Raw genomic sequence first — 24187 nt, 5'->3', positions numbered from 1 at the left:
TCTGCACACCCCCCACCCCTGGGTGCTGTGTGATGGTGGCGTTTGGGTTCGCTTTCTTTGTTTTTGTCAGATGTGAATCCAAATGGAGCACTCGGAAGGGGGCGAGCAGAGCCAACAGCAGCAGCCCTGGGGCAAGCTGATCCGGCTGGGTGCTGATGAGGCAGAGCCGCACGTCTTGCTGCTGAAAAGAGAATGGACAATTGGCCGGAAGAAAGGTGGGACAGGGACATGGTGCGTGGGCGGGGGGCGGTGTTCGGTGGACAGCGGTGATCCGCCCCTCCTGGCCTTTAAAACGTTAGAAGGCGCACTGAAACTAGTTGGGTGTTGTGCTTTCGACTGTGGGAGGTGTTTGCCAGACGGTGTCTTATTCCTAATTTACCTCTTGGCCCTGTGTGAAGAGGAAGTTTTTACACTGACCTTTCCTTTCTTACCGGCTTGTGGCATGTGCATGTTTAAAAGTGAATATGCTTTTTAGGTTGTCTGTGACAGTTTGTACAAATAAGAAAAAAAACAATTGTTGTTTCAGAAGGGTTTCTGTGTATCAGACCTGTTTATGTTCCCATTTCGTTTCTGTGGTTAAAAGAAGTTGGAGCTGCAATGCAAAATGCTTGTGCTTCACAGAAAAGAAAACGCCCACATAAAAGCCCTTAATTCTTCTGGCCATATAAAGATTGCTAATAAGTACTCAAAGTTTCTCAGAGAGTGGATTTGCAAGCTTTATTCTTGGAGTCCAGGGCTATTACTACTTGTCTTTATTTTAAAGGTTTTCATGGTTATTGTATTTAAAAGAAACATCACAGTGTTTTAATTCGTTTACTCTGCACTGACAGCACTAATTTTAGTTTCCTGTTCATCAGTTTGACTGACCAGTGACATTCTGTAAATAGTCTTGAATAAACACCAGATGCTATAGCTCTGTGAGAAATTGAGATGATGTATTGTAGGAAAAATGTTTTTCCTATTTATATTTGGTAATACACATTTAGATTGCTTATCATTATCTAAGCTGTAGGTAAATTCTTCAAATTGAGGTCTACTTGAGGGTTATCTTGCAGATGATTGATTTTTGTATGTTCTGTTGCTTCCATAGCTGTTTGCTAATGCATTAATCAAATAAGGAGTTACAAAAATACCAAGCTTTGGGTCATAGTATTACTTAGGAAATCTTTCAGGGCATTAGACATACTTGTTTAGAGCATTTTGTTCTTCCCGCTCTCATATGAAAGTCTAACTCCATAGAACAGAATGGAAATGTCATGCTCCTGAAAAAAATGTAGATGAGTCATCTGCAGTGGGCTTCCTAGGATGGCACGTTGTGTGGCAGAGGGTTAACTAGCTGTTGATTGTTCCTTGAATGTTAGGTGTAGACTAGTGATGAGCTGTCACCAGCATACATAGAGACTGTTGCTTTCCTTCTGGATACGTTGTCTTGTGGGCTGAGGTACAGTGTACCTACAGTGTGAATAGGTGGAAGTGAATCATATTTGTTAATTATAACCTTTATGTAAGCAAGTCCTTTGAGTCACTTGTGGGAGAGATGAGTGTCTTACGCAGGGAATCTTCTGCATTGCCTTTAACGTTCGGTGTTAAAATGAAGTAAAACTACTAGAATTGCTCAGAGCCCTGGAGTCACAGGTAGAAAGATTTCTATCATGTCAATGTTCTCATTACACTTCTCCATATCCCTAAATCTTAGTCCTGGATTTTTAATCTCCCATCAGCATTATTAATGTAATAGTGCTGTCAACAAAGATGAGGAAAATCGTCCTATTTTAAAAACAAAAGAAAAATACTTTAACATAGAACAGTAATACTATTCTTATTTATCAGCTGTTGATTCCTCCTACTTCCCCTCAGTATATTGGGACGAAGCAGAAGTTAAATGCAATGTAACAGTGTTACAACGATGTGGAAAAAGAGCTGGGTCCTCTGTGATGTATACCTCTACAATTTAGATTGTTCTAGAGTGATACAGAGATAAATTCACACATATTTGAAGTGTTCAGAGTAACTGTGATTTGATTTCCATCTGTAAGGGCTAGGACTGGGGGGGGGGGGGGGGGAGGGGGAACTAAACCACCTTGAAATGGTGAAAATAATGGAACATGGAACCATCTTGCCACTTGTATTTATGTTGTGCTGCCTATATGCTAGTAGAAATTTTGAACTGTGGCAGATGTACGTGAGTCAGTTGGTGTGTTTATAGCCATGTAGAATGCTGGCTATATCAGCATGTAGGATGCTGATCTGTTTGTGTAATCTGTATTTTTAAGCACACTGGAAAATCTGCTTTCTGTTTAAGGTTGTGACTTATCTTTCCCTGGCAACAAGTTGGTGTCTGGAGATCACTGTAAAATCGTAGTGGATGAAGAATCTGGTCAAGTGTCTTTGGAAGATACAAGGTTGGTTCTTCTGCGAACTTCTGCTCTTATCTTCTTTTTAGTCTGTGAAGTAAAATCTTGTGTATTGCTTGAGGCGTCAATAGTAAATAATCTTTCTTGTTTCTTTTTTTTTTCCCCCTGCTTTTATGTCTATTTTTGGGGTTTTTTTGGCTTGAAATATTTTTTTCTCTCCAAAGGAATTCATAGTCTACTGGCTGAAAAATACTGTTGGTATAATAGTTCTGTAGCATATTTCTTTCGCCTTGTGAAAAAAGTGATGCCAGCATTCTTAAAAGCTTTAAGCGTGAGTGTGCCTCATTTCAGTCACTTGTGTAGGGCAGAAAGTACCTGCAGTGATGATCTGAAACCATAAAATAGATGTGGAGTAAAGAATCTATACTTGTTATACATCTTTCTGGTATTCAAAACGTCAGTAGTCCAGATACCATAGGTATCAGCACAGTACTACAGTAGTCTAGCACTTGTGGTGGGCTTGTCAGATGGAGATTAGAGTCTGTTCAATCTAATTTAATAATAAAAGCCATTTGCTAGATTTCTGCTATTGATATTTCAATTTTGTTTTCTTTTGTTTAACCAGAATGCTTTTTTTTTTTTCTGGATGTTTCTGTGTTAAGTTAGGGGTGTGAGGACTAAGGCCCTTAATGTAGAAAGTTTTAAGCACAAACCTCACTGGGACTACTGTTAAAAAGCTAAGCTAATTTAGTGGAACTACTTTTAGTATATAAAGTTAATTACCAACTACTTCACACACTGAAGGCCAGTGAACTTGCTATGCTGGTGAGGCTAATTCCTGTAGAGTTCTAAGGCTACTGTGGGAGTACAAATAGCACTGCAGGGGTTGTGGGTGGTTTCCAAGGCATTTTAGTTTTCTAGTGTGCTTTATAAAATTTGATATAGGAATTTGAATGGAACAGTATTTCTAAGGAGGAGATTGTAAGCCTCTTCGAATTTTCATCTCCTTCATTTTTGACAGGATTTTTTGTCTAAGATTGCAAAAAGCTTCTGGTTTATTACATTTAAAGAACTCTGTGACATTTTAAAATGCTTCTGTGAAACACATTCTTTCTCTGCCAGGTTATTGCAGTCAGTAAAGAAACAAATAATACTTTTCTGCCAGTTGCCCCTATTTTCCATGCCTAGAAGGCATTTTGCCCAGAGACGAAGGAGACGCTTCAGAATATATTGATGTACACGAATAAAGAGGAAATTTCATGTTTGAGGTTTTGAAGGGTATCATGCTGAATCCCTGTTCCAACATCCCAGAATGCAATTTAATACATGGTTCTGGTAGCTCGGTGTTAGTATCAAATACCTGCTGAGCTTTTGACAAAAAACCCTCCAAGAATATTCTGAAAAACCTTTGAACTGTCTAACTGAATGGCGTGCACATTTTGGGGGGAAGTGATAGAATGTATGAGCTTTAATTGACATTTTTCTTTCAGCAGGTTTTTTACACCTCTGCTCCTTTTCTGTCTCCTGATCAATTAGTAGCTATGTTGTTATTAAAAGAAGTTTTTTTTCAGGGTGAGGAACTCACCTCCAGTTGTTTACATGGGCTATGCATTTATTTTTATTTTATTTCCTCAGGTAAAACAGAACATACAGAACTATTCAGGTTGGAAGAGACTCAGGAGTCACTTAATTCAAACTCTGTCAAAGATGGGTCACCACTGAATTTGGACTAGGCTGTGTAGGCTTTCTCTAGTCAGGTCCTTGAAAACCTCCAAGAACAGAGATTCTGTAGCCTTTCAGGGCCCTTATTACAGACCTTAGTTATCCTCATAGTGTGTTGGGTTGGTTTGGTTGGTTTTTTCCCTTGCATCCTGTTTGAATCTTGTTTGTTTCAATTTGTGACCTTTCTCACCTCAGTTAAGAACCTGTCACTGTGTTGGTCACTTCCTCGTAAGTGGTACTTCTCCCTGGCAAAACGAGCCCAGTTCCCCTAGCTCCTTAGCTCATAAGTCGTGTACTCCAGCCCTGTGGCCAGTTGCTATCCACTGCATTTGCTCAAGTTTATCAAGACCTTCCTAGTACTAGGTGACTCCAAATGTAGTATTTTAGATGTGGACTAATGAGTTCCCAGTAAAGAGGAATAATAATTACTTTGCTTGAGTTTCTGGCTACACCCCTGTTATTACAGCCAAGTGTGCTGCAGGCCTTCATCACTGCTAGGGCATGCAGCTGACTTACGCTTAGGCATAAGTCCAAGGTGTATGATTTTATGCTTATTCATAAGATCTACCAAGAATCCTCGCTGGTTGGTCTCTGGCCTGTACTGTTTCAGGTGGTTATTCCATCCCAGGTGTGAGGAGAATGTATTTCCTCTCCACTTCTAGGTTGTAGCTAGAGAAAATAACCAGGATCAGTCCCTGCATAGGTCAGTAGAGGGCTTATAATCCTGAAGCTGTGGAGTGGAATGCCACAGGAATTTTTGTGGAAAAATATCAGGCCTAGCTAGGATGTCTAGAAATAGTTTATAATTGTCATTCTCCAGTGTCATCCCCAGTTTCAGGATGTTTCAAACAACGGATCAGGCCATGTTTGCCTATCACGGCAGACTCAGAGCATAGCTGTAACTCTAAGCTTGAGAAACCGTCCTTGGTTTCACCTGCATTTAGCTGGTAGAATTGGTTCAGACTGATATCATAAGACAAGCTAAAGGAATTGTGAATGATATAGAAACATTGCTGCCTTTTTTACACACACATACACACGCCGCCATGCATTTTCCTTTCCCCCTGAGGCAGAAGGTGCAGCCAAATGAAAAGTTCTCTATGATATATTCACGGTAAGGTGGGGCTTGTTACAAAGGTAGTATAATAGAAAAGCTGCACCTATGGAGTACTACCATTAGCTGCTTATGCATATTACACTTCTGTGCATCTAATGAAAAAGAATAACAGCCTTTGTGTTCTGCTGGCCTGTGCGTCGGTATGAAGTGTGGGGCTACTTGCTGAATCAAGAGACTAGACAGCTTGATGTGACTGCTTCCGGAAGAGTGTCTGTTCTTCTGGGTCTTCCAGTGTCTGTGCCAAGTATCAGACGAGCTCTAAAAAATAAAGTAGGCTGGAAGAAGGTTTTTCAATGTTTGAGTTGGCAGTACGGATGCCCAGAGTCCCAGAAAAATACTGCGACATCAACTTTTTCTTCTCTGAAGTGGAAAATAGTTTGGAAACATTGCTGTGGTCAAGCTCAGATTTTTCTGGTGAAGAGGAGTGCAGTGAAGGAGGCAGCTTGTGTGGGACAGTTGAACTGAGTGGACTTGTTTCTGTATTGTAGCTAAACCAAAGAGTATCATCAAATATATGTGCACAGCCAACATTGGCTTTTATCTCCCTAGTAGCATAAGGAGTTCTTGGATCTACTTTGGAAAGAATTACCTTAAATTTGCAGGTGAAAGAAAATCTGTAGAGAACTCAAAATTGTTGAGTAAATAGAAGTTTGGAAGTAACAAAAGCCAGGAGGTAGCAAATAATACAATAAAGTATTCATGGACTCGCTCTCTATTGGGGTATGTTTCTGCTTTGTTTTCCAAACCATGCACTAGTTGCTTTATACTGCATGAAAAAAACCCCAAATTACACAAGCTGACCTGACACTGTGGAGGCAGTAGTTGGCTTGCCCTCAGTAAAAGCAATTCTAAGAGTCTCCATTTTGATAAAGAAATTTTAAAGGCAACTAAGGTAACTTTTTTAAAGACTTCCTCTTGTCATCTTCTAGGGAATTTTTAAAACAAGGATTCTAGACAGTAAGTGATGTTTCAGAGCAGGAAACTATTTACATGGGGCTGATACTCGTGACAGGCAAGCAGATGTTCTCTTTCTCTGAGTAAATTGGAGGTTGATCTTCAATTGGCACTGGTGTCTTTTCCGCTATCTCCTCGCCCTACCAGTCAGAACTATTTCTGTGAACATTAAAAGAATGGAGACTGGCACAGTACAGAAGGGATTCTGTAACTTAATAGAATTCAACACTCAGTTTACAGTGTGTTCAGGATAATACACATTTAAATAGCAGGTGACTATTAAGACTATTAACCCAGGAGCTTTACCATAAATTACATTCATTTCCTGGCAGGATGTTAGTAAAAGTGACGGACTGGCGTATTTTTCAGAAGGGTACCCAAGTATCTTAGAACACACAGATCATTCACCTACTTAAAAAGTAATTTGGTTCTGAGTGAAATGTAGCTCTTCACGTCAATTCTGCACAACAGTTGGGGGTGGAAGGTAAAAGTAATGTAAATCAAACTGTAGAGTCATCAACCACATTCGAATTGAGTCAAGACTTGACTTTTTTTCTTCCACTCTTTAGAAAAGTGACAATGGGACCTTTTGTGACATTGTTTCACAGCACAGACAATTTGTATCTGATAGTACTGTTTTTCTTCTTCACCTCAAAAATTATATCATTTTTTGGTATAATTGGTATCAATTCAATGTGAGGTCCTAAGGAATGGCCTTCATATTTAGGATTCTCATTGTACTTTATACTTATTTTATGAGGACCTTTAATTTGAAACATTAGAGGAATGTACAAATGTCATAATTTATCATAGAATGGTTTGGGTTGGAAGGGACCTTAAAGATCATCTAGTTCCAACCGTCCCTGCCCATGGCTCCAGGAGGTGGCAGCAGAGGTTTGCTGTCATTTCATGCAGCAGCTTGCTTTGTTGAGGGAAAGCAGCAGATTTTCTGGTCTTTTATATTCGCTTGCTGACATTTTCATGATGAAAGTCTGAAATTCTTGAATGCTGCAGCCCTGAAAGAGGCTTATTGCAACTGCCTCTTTGCTGGAATTACTCCAGGCTTGAATAATTTGGCTCAGTTACTAATAGCTTGTGTAAAAAACATCGTTCATCGTGAAGGAGCAGAGATACCTCCATTATTCAGCAGTGCTGTGTTTTCCTCAGTTTAATTTCTTCCATGAATCTTGGAGTTTATATCAATATAAAAATAATTCATTCCAACTCATCTTTTAATTATGTATAACTGTTTTTCCACCTTGCTAACTTCTGGCTTTTGAGTTGCAAACAGTCTAAGAAACCTCAGAGTTTTAGGTTTTTTACTATGCGAAGCAAGAGGGGAGAAAAATTAGTGTTGCATAATATCCCTGACTGTACAGGAAAAGTTCCTTATCAGAGAATATCTTGGGAGATTTGCAGTGTTGATTGTAAAACATAACCTAGAACTTTTTAATAGAACTCTTGTTGCCTTTTCCTGCTTTATCCTTAAAGGGTGGAGATTATTGTACAGAAACAATCATTAATTATTTTGAGGCATTGGGCACATGTCAGGGATCTTTTTACCTGTCTACCTGTTGGTCAGCTACTGTTTCTTTACCAGTAGTTGCAAATGAGCTTTGAAGTCCCAGCAGCTCTGCACTTCTCTCTTTGGGACAAATTTTCTGTTTCTGGACACTTTGGGGTTGTGGGTTTTTTTGGTTGGTTGGTTGGTTTTGATCCTGGCTTAAGGGTTTGTATTTTTTTTTTGAGATCCAATAGTATTTCTTCATTAAAACCATCTTGTGTTTTTTCCTTCCTTCTCCTCTGTGATTATGAAAACATTTATGCTAAGTTATCTTCTCTTTCTCTTTACAGTACTAATGGAACAGTAATTAATAAACTCAAAGTGGTGAAGAAGCAGACATACCCTTTACAGACTGGGGATGTGATCTATGTTGTTTACAGAAAAAATGAGCCAGAGAACAGTAAGTAAATGATATTTTTCAAATGGCATGCTTAGTCATTTTTTTGAGTCATGAGAGAAAAGAAATATCAGTACAATTAAAACAGTTACTCAGTTTTAAGATGAGTAATTTGTTAATGTTTAAAAACAAGTCTGTATAAGAGATGTGCTGGGAGATGGGAGGGTGTAGCATTAGATACATTTACAGCATGATATTTAATGTAACACACAAGGTTGCATTTACAGTTTTCGTGCAGTAATCAACATAGGAACTGTTAATCTAAGAATTCTAGATACATACACTCCTGAAATAATTCCTTTATGAAGTTGCTGCTAGATCTGTCTGTATGTAAATTATGCTGTCTGATCTAAATGTTATGAGAAGCGGTGATAAGCTAGATTTGTCTGTCTATACGGCTTATCTCTCAAATCCATTCTGAGATGGCACTATTGCAGTTGATGCTACTTGGAAGAACTCACTCCGGGTACTTTGATTTCTGTTTGAGTTAGCAAGTGTTTGAATTACCAAGTATCCAGTTTTGCTTTTTCAGCTTTCCCATCTTCAAAGACAGAGTTTAGATTTGGCATGCCTGTTTGGATGTTCTGAAGGAGACAATACTCTTTTAACTTTTGATCAGAAAAAGGGTTGCTACTAACTAAGAAAGTCTTACTTGCTTCTAGGTAGTTGTAGATGAAAAAAAACCCAAGTAGCAGATTAGGGGAATCTTTGGAACTGTATTAGGTTGAAGTAGGATGGAGAAGAAAGGGATATTATCTGTTTGGTTTTATTAGTAGATACTAAATTAGTTTCTGGATTAAATTTATGGCATGTCTTAATCTGTATTTTTGAGTGTTGATGTATCTCACAAAGAAATGACATAAAATTGATTGAAGAAGTTGAGAAGTGAGCTCAGAAATAATAAGCTGCTTTGAAGAACTTTTAAGTATCAGTAAAAATACAGTTTGTTCTGCCATAGAGCAGATTTTAAGTTTTAAGTAATAATTAAGCCTCTGGTTCTGTGTCTGGCACAAGTGTAATATCACACAAAAGTCGCTCTGCATGGTTTCCTCAGAAGAAAAGGTCTTGCTGTGCTGTTCCTAATACTCCTACTTAGGAGGCAATTAACGTTGTACTATAGAGGTGACCCCTCATTTGCCTCTTCCCTGGTCAGACACTTCGGGGAAGCAGCCACTTGTCTGTGAATAGAAGTTGTTTATGTGAGATTAAGTTTAGTGAATATTTGTTTAAAGATTCTGAGCAATATTTTTCAATCTTTTTCAGATGTTGCTTATCTTTATGAATCCTTAAACACAAAACATGATGCAACTCAAGAACCAGTAGGTAAGGAAGTAATTCAAGATCCATGAAGAGGAGCTAAGCTCCAATGAGTAATGTAACCCTTTTGAGAGAGTTTTGTTCCTTGGAATTTTGAAGCCATGATGTTGTGTCTGTCACACAGATCTTTTTCTTTCCTTTCCCCCTTCCAACTGTAGAAGTTAATGTAGAAAACCAATGCCATGTGACCAAAGATACCTCAAGTACAAGAAGAAGTAATGATGAGACCCAAATTACCTCATCACAGTCAGCTACTCAGTCTTGCTATGAGGAACCACAGCCATCTACTTCTACATCTAACCTCTTTAATGCTTCTTCTACCTCTCTTATTGAGTCTGCATCTGCTCAGCAGGATAATCCTTCTACATCTGGTAAGAATTGTGTGAAGTATTTAAAGTTTGATATCCCATCAACTGTCACTCCAGTTCTGAATTTTGGCAGATTAATCTCTTGCTCCTATCCTATCTCTAGCATTTGCTTTGTTAAGTTCTAGTGAAAATACCAGGTGGATGTGTGCATTTGAACTTTATGAGTAGGCAGGGTAAGTCCTGGTGGATGAGTAAGGCAATTGTGAGAATTGCTTATGCCCAGAGGGGCAGGGAATACACGTATGTCCCAAACTATTCCATCTTTATGCTTTTGTAGAGGAGCACTGGTGAAAACTTCGCAAATCTATGTGGCTTATCTGTCAGAGTAAGTAGATACCAGTGCTTGTGCTCATGCAGTCGCTCTGAGAAATTACTCTGTCACAGTTACTGCTGCTGGTCACCAGTCCCCTTGTATAGAGCTCTAATACCAAAATACACCACTTGGATCCCTAGTCTAGTCCCCTGCATTATGTTGGCAAGTGTAATACCACGGTGCTGCGTAATTCTTAAGATAGAACTGGAGCGAAAGCAGCTGTCTAGCACGGCATTTGTAAATAGTTCGTTGGGACTTCTTAAACATGCTCCTATAAAAACAAAGCTCTGCCCTCCACTGGGATCCTGGCCTGTTACATATGATCAATATTGCATACATCCTCTGCCTAGCATCTTTGTCAGGAAGACCGGGTGTGGATAATAGTCTTGTGAATAAATACTCTACAATTTAAAGAGGAATGGGAGTTTTAAGCAGGGTTACACAACTAGTAGCTTGTTTCTCCCCCAGGACTTCCAATTAGTCAGATTGGCTCTGAATACATGTAGTATAGTTACGCAGACATTGCTGGTTTTGCTCCACTTTTTCCTATTCAGATGTTTGGATTGCTGTGTGTGCGTCTGCACTGAGTACCTGTTTTCACATGTCCCATATCTGTATGCAGCTGTGTTCACATCTCTGTTTTTATTTTGCAGGATCACAATCCTCAGTTTTCACTCCTGTGCCTGCTCTCCCCATCTTAGAATCCATGTGTCTAAGAGCACTGCATGATGAACATGAAAAACTGGATATGAATATGGAAACTTCTGCAGTTGCTTCGGAAGTGACTGACAAAGAAAAAGCAGAATCGGATTTTCAAAGGACAGGGGAGGAGGAAGGTTTGGAACCTGCAAAGAAGAAACTAAAAGGAGGCTAGTATATGACAGTATTGTGCACGCTACCGTGAACTGTTTTATTTTAGCATTAGTGTTGAAAATTAGTTTAAAACACTTCATTAGAAACTTAAGGCTATGTTCATTTTTCTTAGAAGCCCACAGAAACATAAGGATCTGTGTTTATTTTTCTTTATTAATAGGAAATAAATTAAAAATGCATGCATAGCAAACCTAGAAGGTCTTGAAAGGTTAGGATAATAGGGGGTAGGTAACTTTTTGCCTCTTCACAATGTTATTTTATGTTTTAGTATTGTATTAAACAGGAAAAGTAAAACTCCCCTCTCAGTTTCCCCCCCCTGCCCCAAATTGAGTCAGGTCAGCTGTCATCAGTCCTTCAATTTGCTGCTTCCTGACTTGATCTCTGATCCAATGAAAACAATGTTTTCAGTACCAGAAGCTGTTATGTGTAAAGCAAGGACCTTTAGTGGGACCAGTGAACAGTGAATCCATGTATATCTTTCCAGTCTTTTTTTAACACTTTAAAAAAAAGAGCTTCAGAGTTCCATAGTGTGGAATCTTCTGTCTTTTGTAGATGAAGATGCTTGTCCAAATCTTCCACCAGCAGTTCCAAGTGAATGTATAATTAAAATTGGCTCTGAAGATGCAAAAACATCAAATGTGAAACCAGATAAGATGGAAGAAACTTTAACTTGCATTATCTGCCAAGAACTGCTGCATGACTGTGTAAGGTATGTACAACTGACAAAAGCTGTAATCATGAGGTAATAACATCAGTTCAGTGACAGCTCTTTAAGGTGGCCAGGATATTCTGTTTTTTCACAAGCTCGTCCAAGACCCTCACCCCCCCGCCCCTATCTATAGAGTGAAATCAATGCTAAACAGTTTTTTGAGTGTGTTGTATGCCTCTGAAAAAGGAAAGATTTGTGGTTTGACTCCCTTTTTTTCATTGTTTTCATGTTTGTGTTTTGCAGCTTGCAGCCTTGTATGCATACTTTCTGTGCTGCCTGCTACTCAGGATGGATGGAAAGATCTTCTCTATGTCCAACTTGTCGTTGTCCAGTAGAACGTATTTGTAAAAATCACATACTTAACAACTTGGTTGAAGCTTATCTGATTCAGCATCCAGGCAAGTTGAGCAGTGTGTGTGACAGTCTGATATATTTCACACGGTAGCCGCGTAATTGATGTGTGCGCGGACTCTTGTCTATTAAATTTCTATGTATTATTACTCTGCTGTTTTCTCTGACATGGCTGTAAGAAAGCAAGTGCATTTAATATGATATAATAACTTGTAATATTTCAAATAGGGGGTGAGAAGTGAGGGTGATGTAGTACTATAACTGAATATACTAAGAATTCTTAACTTTATTTTGTTACCTAATCATGAGAAGGGTATCAATTTTTATCAGATATGGGACACTGATTATGTCACCTAAACTCAGATACTTCTGGAAAATATACTTGAATATGGACGTAATTAACTTTGATCATGGCCTCTTGAAATAAAACTGATGGTACGCTTCCATTAACAGAGAGGGGACTTGTAACTAAGATCTTCTGAACTCTGTTATCCAAAAATAAATTCTGCAGTGATGAAAACACAACACTGTTAGGATTAATGTTAACGTAGGGTAGGGAAAAGGTACGTGAGCTATTCCTTTCTCCTGAAATTTGAATGTGGTTCTCATGCCAGATAAATGTCGTAATGAAGATGATGTACGTAGCATGGATGCTAGAAACAAGATTACTCAAGACATGTTGCAGCCTAAGGTGCGGAGGTCTTTTTCAGACGAGGAAGGAAGTTCTGAAGATTTGTTGGAATTGTCAGATGTAGATAGCGAATCTTCAGATATCAGGTATGTCTAGTGAAATTCTGCACTGAATTAGACTTATTTGAATGCACAAAACCTCAAGCTGAGCTAGTTTCACACACACTATTATTGGTAGTGTTTCTGTGGTCATTGCCAGAATGAATCTTGGGTTTGTTTTCAGGTAAGTTTGTTCTTACCAGTAATTAATCTTTTTTTGCTGAACCTTGAGCAGTCAATAAAAAATAATTAAAAGTAGAACTTTGTAGAAGTCCAGCAAGATTTGGTTAACAACCAACAGTTCTATCCTGAATTGTGCAACAGCTTTGAGATATGCAAAATTACCTTTCCCAGTTATGAATTGGCTGTTGCTTCAGAGAAAACAGGTTTCTGGCTAAGATCTTGTCAGGAGATAAAGCAGGTCATGACCCTATGAGTGCAGCTGCAAGGATTGTACTTTCTTACGTGTCTGGAATGCTGCTTTCACCAAGTGTATGGTACTTAAGCAGCTGATGCTTGACCTAGGGATTCTCAGACACCAAAATATCCCCTCCTGACTTCCAACAGCAAACACTTTTTGCTGTATGTCTAGAGGGGAACAGAAAAGCTCTTCCTGTAGATGATTATTCCAACTTTGTTCCTCTCTCACTTGTTCATTTCACTTCCAGTCACACTGCTCTTTTTGTCTCCCCCCTCCCTTTTTCTAAAGTACTTGGGGAATACTACAAAATACAAAGTTTTTCTTGTTACAACTGCAGCAGTCTTCTTGGCTGGGAGGTACTGAGTTATGTAAACTTCCATATGTTACTGGATGAAGAAATTCCAAATTTAAACTTTGGAAGTATGACCAACCCTGTCTAGCGCAGGGATATGAGTTATTTGCATTTGTTGGGTGCAATTTCCTACGGGCTTATTTTTTTTTCTTTCAGTCAACCGTATATAGTCTGCCGACAGTGCCCAGGGTATCGAAGGCACTCTGTTCCAACTCTGCCTGGCACAGGCCAAGAGACAGAAGCAGGAGGAATGCAAGCACTGGGAGATGCACCATCTACGTCAGCCAACTTCCCTGCAGGTCAGTGTCATGAAATCTTCTCAGTCGTGTGATACTAAAGTACCGTAACTCGTACACCTGTTATGAACGAAGCAAACTCACTCTCATGAGAGTAACGCCACTTCAGAGGTATCTCTTCACAGAGGTATCTTTGCTAACATTGTGAGATTTGACCATGTGTTTTCTGTGGTTGTCCAGAGTAGGTTGCTGATGGTTGAGAGTTCTTAAACTCTTCTACGTACTGAAGTATTTTACACACCTACGTAGTTTAGAAGGCTGAATGCCATTTTTCTACTCTTCACAGTATCTTTGTAAAAATTATAGTGTTTGTATATTACCTCCAGATTTTTGTTGCTAATATTCAGTAAGATTCCTGTTGCAGATTGTAATGGTTTACGTTGTTCAGTCTATCCTTTCTTTTTCTCTTCTTAACTCATCTAGCTGTCCAGGAATATGTGTGTCCTGCTCAAGGAAGTCATGTAATATGCACCTGCTGCTTCCAGCCAATGCCTGACCGAAGAGCAGAGCGTGAACAGAATCCTCATGTTGCTCCTCAGCAATGTGTGTACACTTTCTTTTAAGTCTTGGCTACAGAACCAGATCTCTCCTTATTTTTAATTAAAAACTTGTTTACTTTGAAGAGTGTTATTTATTTGATTATTCTTTAACTCATGCAGTGACAGCATGAAAGAATCTTCCCTTACAAACTTCATAATTCCTCTATGGAATGTATTTTACATGAGAAAGCTGTACTTTTTTAACCAAGTTCACCAGGGCTCTGTTGTTACTGATTTATAAGCACAGTTACTATTGAGTGTTCTGTGCAGGTTCTTAGGGGGGTTTTCTTTGTTATTTTACAGGTACAGTTTGTCTGCAACCCTTCTGTCACTTATACTGGGGCTGCACTCGGATGGCGTGTTTTGGCTGTTTGGCACCATTCTGTGGTATTGTGGAATAATCTGTTTCTTACGAGCCTGCTCGTTTTTGCATTAATGTCTGTCTTGTCTTGAATTTTAGGTAATTTAAGAAACAGTAGATTAGTTTGTAGCACAGTCAGGCAAAAGGAAACAAAGGCTGTGTCCTCACATCACAAAGACAATTGCTTAGTGGTATATGTGTTAACTTTGAGAGGATTTAACTTCTTGTCTTCATAGCATACTGGCTTTGAACACTACACTTGTTAAGTGTAATGCTTTCCTGTATAAAAACAATGATGGTGTATTTCAGCCTAGTAAGGGAGTCATACAAATCGGTGCAAGAGCATGGAGCACCTTATGTCAGCTGATTAGAATAGAATCTTACCCTCTTAAACATGCAGACCTTGGAAACTCCAAGTTTTAGGCATTTTAAAAAATAGAACAGTTGAAGTGACGTGGCTGCAGTTTGAAGCGAATGGAATGTGCTCTGACAGTGCTGTTAATTTGTGCAGACTAGTAGTAGTGTTTGTGGAGGAGAGGTGAAACTGTACAATCTCAGTGTATTGACTTTGAATGCCAGTGGAAGTTATCTGTATCACATGCTTCAGCATATGTTGAATGCAGTCTTTTATTTGGTGCTCACACGAGTCTGTGCACATTATTTCAGAAGAATCTTTGGAAAATGTGTGAGGGCTGTGGGGTTGGGGGAAGAAATGGTAACTTTTCTTCTTCTTGTTCTGATTAGAAATAAATCTTGGTGATAAGTGTTTAGATGGAGTCCTAAATAACAACCACTACGAGTCAGATATCCTGAAGGTACGTTCAAAAATTAGTATGTGTGATGCATAATAATAAATGTACAAAGTTTAGAATGTACATCACTGATGAAATGACAGTGATGTGCTGCCTAACAGTTAAAGTGGCAGCATTGTGTCACTTGCAGCACCTGATTCTGAAAGGCAAATCTGTTGAGGCCCGGATGTTCAGCTGGACCACAGTTATAGTTACTGTGTCTAGACTGGAAATATTTGGGGGTGATAATTTGGCCCTTTCAGCCTCTGTGTAGAGGGCTCCATATTCTAGAGTTGCATTCCATTTATCATCACTTTCATGCAATCCTCATGTTTAATTTTTCCAATGTGTATGTCTGACAGGTGCCAAGAAGGCCAAAATTCTAGACATAACTTCTGAATTCGAGTTTAAATTGCTGATAGACATACTGTAGAATTCAGATATGTTGGTTATTAAATCATCAAAGAATTTTACTTGAATGAAGTATTTGTTAGGGAGGTGAGTTTCTACAGTGTAACATCTAAAATATCAAAAAGAAAAATCTCTCTAAAATTATACCAGGAAAACAAGAATTGTTAAATACTTTTTCCCAGACAAGTTAAATTTCGCACTAGGTTGCATGGAAAATATTTTGCCCATACCATAACGGGGCTATCAAAATGACATAAACAGGATGAAATCTTGATTTAAGGTAAGTGAGACTGTGACTGAAATGCACCTTTTTTGCATTCTTTTGTCCAGAGTTGGAGTAGGAAGGCTTTGTTGGTGATACGAAAATATGCTAATTAAGTTAAGGGCTTTTAATTTTTACTTGTAATCAGCATCAGCCCATTTCGAAAACCCAGTTAGGTCTAGATTTGCAAATATTGGAGGGTGAATGGCGTGGTTACTCTTTAATGTTGGAGATTTTTCTAGATTAAACATTCAAATTGATCTTTTCAGGATTACCTGGCATCCAGGGGTTTGACATGGAAAAATATGTTAAACGAAAGTCTCTTAGCTCTTCAAAGAGGAGTTTTTATGTTGTCAGGTATGTGTTCTGTTCTTTTTTGTCCGTGTATAACTCTTTGTCTGTATGTAACTTGGTAATACTATAAAGAGGTTTGAAGTACATAACGAGTGCCATCATGACATTTTTGTTAAATGTGATTTCTCAAGCCTTACACTGACACTAGATCCAAACTGGTTTTCTCCCCAGATTACAGAATTACTGGGAACACAGTGCTTTGCTACTGTTGTGGCCTTCGCAGCTTTCGAGAACTTGCCTACCAGTACAGGCAGAATATTCCTGTTGCTGAATTGCCAGGTGGGGATTGCTTCACACAGTAAGGGGGGAAAAGTAATTTAAAGAGTTTTATCCTGGTATCCTTTTGGTTTTTAGCACCTTGATGTAGCCCAGTGCAAATATCTCTGCAGGGCTGATAGGCTGATTGCTTTATTTGCCAGCTGCTAAGTTTGCATAGAGCTATTGTCAGACTCCCTAATGGAATTTTTTCTTTCAGTATGATTTCTCTTTAGTAGGATAAATATATCTGTGTAGTGAAAAGAATAATTCAGTAAAATCCAGAACATGGTCAACAGGAACTAGTTGCTGTAATTTAATTTCTTCTCCTATTTAAATACATAAAATGATGCACCTCTGAATAATTTCACATTTTACCGGCTCTCAACTGGGAACAAGAATGTTTTCATAAATTGGTTCTAAATCTATTTGCATTTACAGTTATAGTATAAAATAGCTTGCAAGCAACTGTGCCTCCTTCAGTCCCAGATCTGTTGGGAACAGAAGCTCTTTCAACAGTCTGCTTTTAAATGTTACTTCTGTCCGTCGAGTTCCCGTTGTTAGCAACAGCCTTCCTGTCTTTAAGAGCTGAGAACTCTGCTTCTGCTGCTGTGCGTAATGAGGGACGATGAGTTTACCTTGATTCTCCTTACTATGGCATTTCATTTCAGTGTAACAGCCTTCTGGACAGCTGAGTTATAACATGCAGAAGTGGGGGAAAACCAACAAACTCTACCCAAATTAATAGATTCTCATTTCCTATGGAAGCATATCTAGGCATATGTTCAGTGTCTCAAACTGTGAACTCCATCTCTGAAACTAAATGGTAAAATTTCAGTTGACAGCACTGAGAACCAAATCCTTTCATCATAAGGCTGTGTGAGCCTAAGACTCAGAATTTTTCGTCCTTCACTGTTTCCTTTGTTTCTAGAAGGGTGAACCAGTCTACAGTTTATAGTTGTTTCTTGACAATCATGTCTTGTTTCTCTACAAAGCCTGCTCCGTGAGTAACCACCATTAGCAGTGGCTTATGAATCTACATCACCTGATTTAATGACTTCTGTAATAAATGTAGCATTTCGTTTGCTGTTTGTGTAGTGGCTGTGACATCACGTCCTGATTGCTACTGGGGGCGCAACTGTCGAACTCAGGTCAAAGCACATCATGCCATGTAAGTTATACAATTTATAAAAAACAACAACAAAACACAACCTTTGAAGTGCCAGAAATTGTGTGAGTAACACTTCCCAGCATAAGCAAAATGAGCTTTGGGGTTTTTTGTGTTGTTTGTGTTTTTAACTTTGAAATGAGCCCTTTGTGCATGTCAGAAGGGCACTGCCAGCACTTGTAAGTTGATGTAACCCATTGCTGATACTTCTTGAGTCTTGTTTTCCACCCACAACTCTGCCTTCTTTCCTATTCTTCTCCCACCGAAGCAGCATCTCATTTACTCAGTATGGGTGCTTCTTATAAACACTCTATCTACCATAATTAGCCCTGTGCAATTCTCATTTGGAACTGTAAGGGAGACTCTTCTAGTGAAGTGCAACACTTTGGAAGCGATAAATTGGTGGGAATAATCTGCAGTAAGAGAAGCAAGAGATGTTTGGAACATGCAGCATTAGGAACCTGGTGTGGCTTGGAAATTCCTGGTTTTGAATGAGTTTCTAGGTCTTACACCTCTGACCCAAGCAATGTGGTATATGGTGAAAATTAAATACTGAGCCTGAAGAGAGATTAACCCTCTAGTTCTCAAGTGTTTTAATACATCTAGGGGACATGGTCACCTGGTATCTGGTCAGTCATGAGAAATGTCCAAAATAAAACCAAGGTCCTTGATTAAAAAAAGATCAAGGCCACTGATAACCACTGCGATTTCATTCCTACAGGGTGCACGTGTGGCAAGACAAATATTTAAGACTTGTAAAACAAAACAAAAATTATCTACCTAAGATCTGACTGGTTCCAGGGAGGATAGAAAAATCCCTCTTGCTTTATGAATAATTCTCTAAATTCTCGGTGCAATTTAAATTGGAGGAGCTGTTACCCCTTACTGAGATATTGCTTTAATGAATTGTAGATTCTGCAGTATCTTTCTAATGCTGCAATGAACGAACACACTTAGCATAATTCCTTTAATATTTCAGGTACTGTTGGTTGAAAATAGCCAGTCTGTACAGCTCATGCAAGCAGATCATAAGAAAGACTTGTAAAATATTCATCCGCAGTCTCTTGCAAATTCAGAGGGTTTTACCAAATAACTTTCAAAAATAATTTGGGAGTAAAGTTGCAGATGGAATTCAGAGCACCACTGCTGCCTGTAACTTCACATGACAGGACTGTCTCTGTTCCCAGAGGAGACTGTTTTGAAATGTCAGAGAGTTAATTCAGTATCAAAGCACTCACCAGTCGTCTCTGTTCATATTCTGGTGGGTAATTCCATCTAGAATGGAAATGACTCAGGGTTTTTTCCTTTTTTCTTTTCATCTCTTTTCTTTTTTTCTTTCAAGCATTAACTGTTCCTAGAACTTTACTGGCTGCTGCTCTTAGTTCCTAAAACCCATAAAAGCAAACAATCCTATCATACCACTCCTAGATATACTCAGTTATGTTTTTACAGGGTTTTTTTAATTGAGCTAAACTGTTTTGCTAAGTAGTTGGGTTATGTTAGCAGGCTTTCTTTCTAATCTTCGATCTAATGCACAAAGTGGGAGAAAATTCATCATCTCTTTTGCATCATCCCTTCCACGCGTATGTGTATAAACACACTCAACACCCCAACTCCTGTTTCAGTTTTGTATTGGGAGATACATATCCAGAGTAAGAGAAAAACAAAGGATGACTAGTGAGATGTTTTGGAGAATTGGAAGGAAGTGCCTCGTACAAAATTGTGTTATCTATTTAATTCAGGAAGACAGGCTTGCCGTTCCCATAAAAGCTAAAATAATACAGAATGAGAAAAACTTAGCTTTTTCTTTCCAGAAGAAGATTCTAAGCCAGTGAAAGAACATGTTTATGTTGAAATGTATTATTAGTCTGATTCATTCTAGTTCCTAGTGACTTGTGCAATGCTGTCTACTAAAAATTACTAATGTCTCGCAGGGCAAAATCAATTTGCTGATTCCTGGTTTAATTGCCTTCTGGGTTTGAAGTAAGCAGAAGTATAGAGGGTAATAATGGCTTTAATAACACGTTTTCTTTGTGCATAATAAAACTAACAAGGGTTAGGCAAGAGATGTTGACAATCCGGTTACAGATAACATGGTGGTAGAGTACGATCTAAACAGACTCTGAAAAAACAGGTATGTTAGCATGTAAATGGTCTGGTTTGAACTCTTAAAATAAGCTGTGAAAGATGCTGACTCTTTCGTTGCCTGACTTCCGAGAACTTTGTTACGTTTTAATACTTTCTGGGTTTTTTTCCTTTCAGGAAATTCAATCACATTTGTGAACAAACACGATTCAAGAACTGAATACTCGTAGTCTGTAGGGTGGGGACAAAAACCTGTTACACTGCTTGTACAGTTTAAGGTTTCAGGGGATCTTCTCAGTTCCCCCATAGCAGGGAATCAATAACTTTTTTGCATCAGGTAATCTGGTGTGAACTTTTTAATCTGTAGACTTTGACAGCTGTACACGAATAAGGTAGAGCTCTTTTTCCAAGGAAGTCCAGCAAGCATTGCATTCCATCCTCGTGACTACAGTGTCCCTGCGTCACCTCAATGAAGAACACAAGCGGAAGTCACACACACACACAAACCAGCCATATCTTGGGAAGACCTAAGAGTAAGGAGTGTATTTGCACTACTTGTGAAGAAACTAAGAAAAATCCTTAGACTTAAAATAGAAGTGTTTTGTAAAAGTATCTGATGGATATTTCAAGAGCCATTAATATTTAAGAAGGAGATTGTCAGTGTATATTTGTAACTGCGTTTTGCGGTAGTTTGATATTTTGTCGCTACCCATTGCATTTGGGCTAGAAACCACATTAATACTCGCTTTAAAAAAAAAAAAAAAACCCCGTCCATTAAACAGCTGTTTCAACTTCAAGCTTCTACTATATTGCAGTGTTACAGCGGAAGTAGTACAGTTTCTTTTCTTAGTTTAGTCGTGCTGATGTTTTTATTCACGTTAAATTACAAAAACAATTGCACAAACAATTGAAAATCGCATTTAAAGTTGGGGTAATACTTGAAGCAGAAAAGAATTCTGCTAATATTACTTCTGTAGTGTTTTCTATCGGAAGACCAAACCGTGCTTTGGATCTAGAGCAGCCAGTAGGACACACTGGTTCGTTTTTTTGTATTTCTGTTTTTGGTTTGATACCACGTGCTAAATACGTACCTCTGCCATGCAGCTGTTCTCTAGCATGCGTACACTGGTGAAAATGTAGAAAAAGCTATAATTTAGAATGGAATATAGCAGCTTTACTGGAAGGAGCGGTCTTAGAGGAAATAATTCAGTCTGGACAAACTGTAGCAATATGGAGTCATTTCTGGATAGGGATGATGAAGAGGAACACTGGTGTCATTGATGTAAAAAAAAATTTAATTTCATTTTCATGCCTTCTGCTGAGCTCGTTCAGGGGATGTCCCAAGCATCATTAAAAAAATACCCCAACCCCACCTTCCCCCGCCCAAATCGATCTGATCTGTCGCATCATAATCTGGTAGCTAATGTTGACAAACCTCAACTGGGACCAATTTTTCATCACACCTAGAAGAGTGAAACAGAACGCGAACAAAGTTACCTCTGTAGATACCATGTTGTGTTTAAGTATGCCTTATTGTATGAGCAGGATTTATACTTCAGTGTTACAAAACGTACACGCGGTATCCTGTGAGTTAATGGAGCACAAACGACGCAGCACGTTGTGTCGACTGGTGTCGGTGGGTTAAACAACTCTCTCCAGTAATGCACATCTCAAGATGAATGCTGATTAGAGTGATGCATTTGTGTTTAGATCTTTATTTTTGCAAGGATGGGTCTGTTGACCATGCCCGTATGCTATTAAAAATACACTTTGGTGTGGACTTCTCTTCCTAATCTCTGGGCATTTTCTCCTGTGAGTAGGATTGAAATTGGATCTGGAATAATACTTGAAACTTCTTTTAACAACAACAGTGTGTTTCTGTCTTTTAGTATTATTAACAATGTTCTGTTGCTTCTGTATTTGTATTTTATGTTTAGAATTTTTTTTTTATGGTTATTGTATCTTCTCAGGACAACCATTCTCAGCTGGTTTTGATCTCGCTTCCATCTCTGGCTGTGCCTGTAGCAAACTGAGTGCAGTTGTGGAGATGGAGCCTTTGCACATTACGTGCGGAAATGTGCTTTGCGTTCTCGTTCGCCACTTCCCACACCCCAGATGGGCTTTCAGCACAGACTTGTCGCTGTGCTAGTGCTCAAGCCTCTTGTGCTGAATTTTTTTTGTTGGTCAAGAATAACATGTCGACAGTGCTACGTACAACCTCGCTTGCACTTAGGTTTGTGTTTGTGTAGGGATGTACTGTGTGACTTCAAGAAGGAAGACTGGGGGAAAGAAAACAAACAACAAAACTCACGTACTGAACATCTAAACTACCTGTGCAGTAGAGGCTCTTCGTATTCCTTTTATAGACCCCCCCCTTCCCTCTCACAGATAATTAATCTGCCTTTCTATGCATATAGGGTTGCGGTAGTGCAATGGAATGAAGGGATTTTTTTTGCCATTTATATTGTTCCAGGAAGAGATGAGAAATTAACTTGCTGATGGGGAGGGTGAATAAATCCTGATCTTTATATGCTCTTAAGTAAGTAAGAGTATCTGTCATGGGTATTACATACTCTGTACATCAGACCTTTTTAATGTATGGTTGCCAGGTGATAGTTAATGTGATAAATGTATGAACTATGCTTGGTGTAATTGTTTAAATACTGTAAAGGTGCAGCATATTTTTAACCTGTCTCAAGCACATCCCCACCTCCTTTATAAGAGAGATTTGGAAGCTAAGCATGAGCAGTGGTAGAGTAGATGTTGTGAAAACCGGGGTGATTATGATAGGCTTTGACATAGTGGTGGACAAGGTATGTAGTCTCTCTTTGAGAAAGTTCTTTTATAAAGAAGGTGGCGAGTAGTTCTTCCAGTTCTCTTTTGTGATTTATTTTTTTCTTGAACTAAGAAGTTATTAATTAAAAAAAAAAAAACCAAAACAAAATCATGTTCACTGAAGTTGTCTGTTTCCTCTGTGGCATATTCTCTCACCACAGAAATGGGTGTGTGCAACACTTTCTGGTGCTTGGTCAAGCTATTAGTTTTTTGAATGTTGGGATTTTACAAATGAATGTCATCCTTGAGCTTGTAGTAACTGAAAATTACAGGAGTTTGTTTGGTCATTCCAAGAAGTTCTCTCAAACGAGTGTTAGATGATTTTACTAAGGATCATCAGTATCTACAGGATTTCTAACTAATTATATAAGTGGAAAACTATGAAGTAGAATTCATTTTTGTCAACAGGATGACTTGGAGAGGCTAGTAAATAAAAGGGTTTGCTAATTTCGAAAAGGTTGATACTATTTTAATTTCTTGCGACACTGTGAACCCTTGAAGGGATGAGCATTGTACCACTACTGATTTAACAGCAGACTAGAGAAAATTACTGTTATTGTGTTCATCTTCACCGAATTTGAATAAATGCTAAGACTTCAAATGGCTACTCTTAATAGAACTTCTTCTGAACAGAACTTTTTCTTTGCTGAGTGAATAGTAGGACTCGTCTGCTCCCTGTTTCTCTCCGACGTGGAAGGCAGCGATGCCCAGGTTGTTAAGCTTCAGAGTGCAGCCCAGCATCCTAGGCTTTTTGCACTGTTGCCTTTCCCACAGTCAAAGCTGGATATCCTTTCATTTTGTAGCTACTCTGGATTGCTGTTCTTAAACCAGCTGCCACTTCTTCTTCAGACTACGTTTAGGAGAAACTCAAACTCATGGTGAAGTAACGTAGAAGTGGAAATGCAGTGGTGTTCTGTACGCCACAGACACGCTGACAGACCTTAAAACTTGTAGCGGTTTTGGCTTGTCCTGCACTTCTGTTGGTGGATTGAAGTGTTTTATACCCGGTTATGTCAACAAATGACTTGTAACTAGTTTAGCTCGAGGAAGCTGCTGATTGTGGGTTTATGCCCTATCAAGCGAGCAGTTCTGGCACAGCGTAAGCTCTTCCAAGCGCTTCCTCCATAAAGAATAAAGAAGATGGTAGCATGGTTGTGAGAAAGAGAATACATTATATGACCTTTTGCAGCTGGAATAGCGGACAACGTGCTAATTTCAGCAGCTCACCTGGGAGCCCTCAGTGTGTCTCAAGTATTTGAATCGGCAACTGTGTAGGGTAATTTGTGTTT

The 24187-nt window shown here is 38.9% G+C and overlaps 1 protein-coding gene across 2 annotated transcripts; it reads left to right on the top strand.

The window, feature by feature from the left end:
• Positions 1-82: 82 nt before the first annotated feature.
• Positions 83-20532, top strand: CHFR (checkpoint with forkhead and ring finger domains, E3 ubiquitin protein ligase). 2 transcript variants are annotated; one of them, XM_010161842.1, is made up of 17 exons: positions 83-215; positions 2303-2402; positions 8002-8111; positions 9372-9431; positions 9584-9796; positions 10760-10975; positions 11532-11688; positions 11932-12086; positions 12654-12816; positions 13698-13840; positions 14261-14380; positions 14680-14763; positions 15482-15552; positions 16471-16558; positions 16727-16834; positions 17909-17981; positions 20241-20532. In XM_010161842.1, exons 1-17 carry the CDS (start codon positions 83-85, stop codon positions 20281-20283), a joined length of 2037 nt encoding a protein of 678 aa, XP_010160144.1. In that variant the 3' UTR covers positions 20284-20532. The 2 variants fall into 2 exon arrangements, with proteins under 2 accessions (XP_010160144.1, XP_010160143.1); XM_010161841.1 differs by having other exon boundaries at positions 9578-9796.
• The last annotated feature ends 3655 nt before the right edge of the window (positions 20533-24187 follow it).

This window comes from Eurypyga helias, unplaced genomic scaffold, assembly GCF_000690775.1.
Source record: "Eurypyga helias isolate BGI_N326 unplaced genomic scaffold, ASM69077v1 scaffold3762, whole genome shotgun sequence".
In the NCBI taxonomy this organism is placed as follows: Eukaryota; Metazoa; Chordata; class Aves; order Eurypygiformes; family Eurypygidae; genus Eurypyga; species Eurypyga helias.
The sequence above is the reverse complement of the archived record's forward strand: the minus strand, read 5'-3'. Positions and strand labels throughout refer to the sequence as shown.

Coding starts and splice junctions, on each gene's coding strand:
- CHFR (XM_010161841.1), top strand. CDS start 83: ATGGAGCACTCGGAAGGGGGCGAGCAGAGCCAACAGCAGCAGCCCTGG. Junction 12,817..13,697: donor AGCGAATCTTCAGATATCAG/GTATGTCTAGTG, acceptor TTTTTCTTTCAG/TCAACCGTATATAGTCTGCC. Junction 16,559..16,726: donor AGGAGTTTTTATGTTGTCAG/GTATGTGTTCTG, acceptor TTTTCTCCCCAG/ATTACAGAATTACTGGGAAC.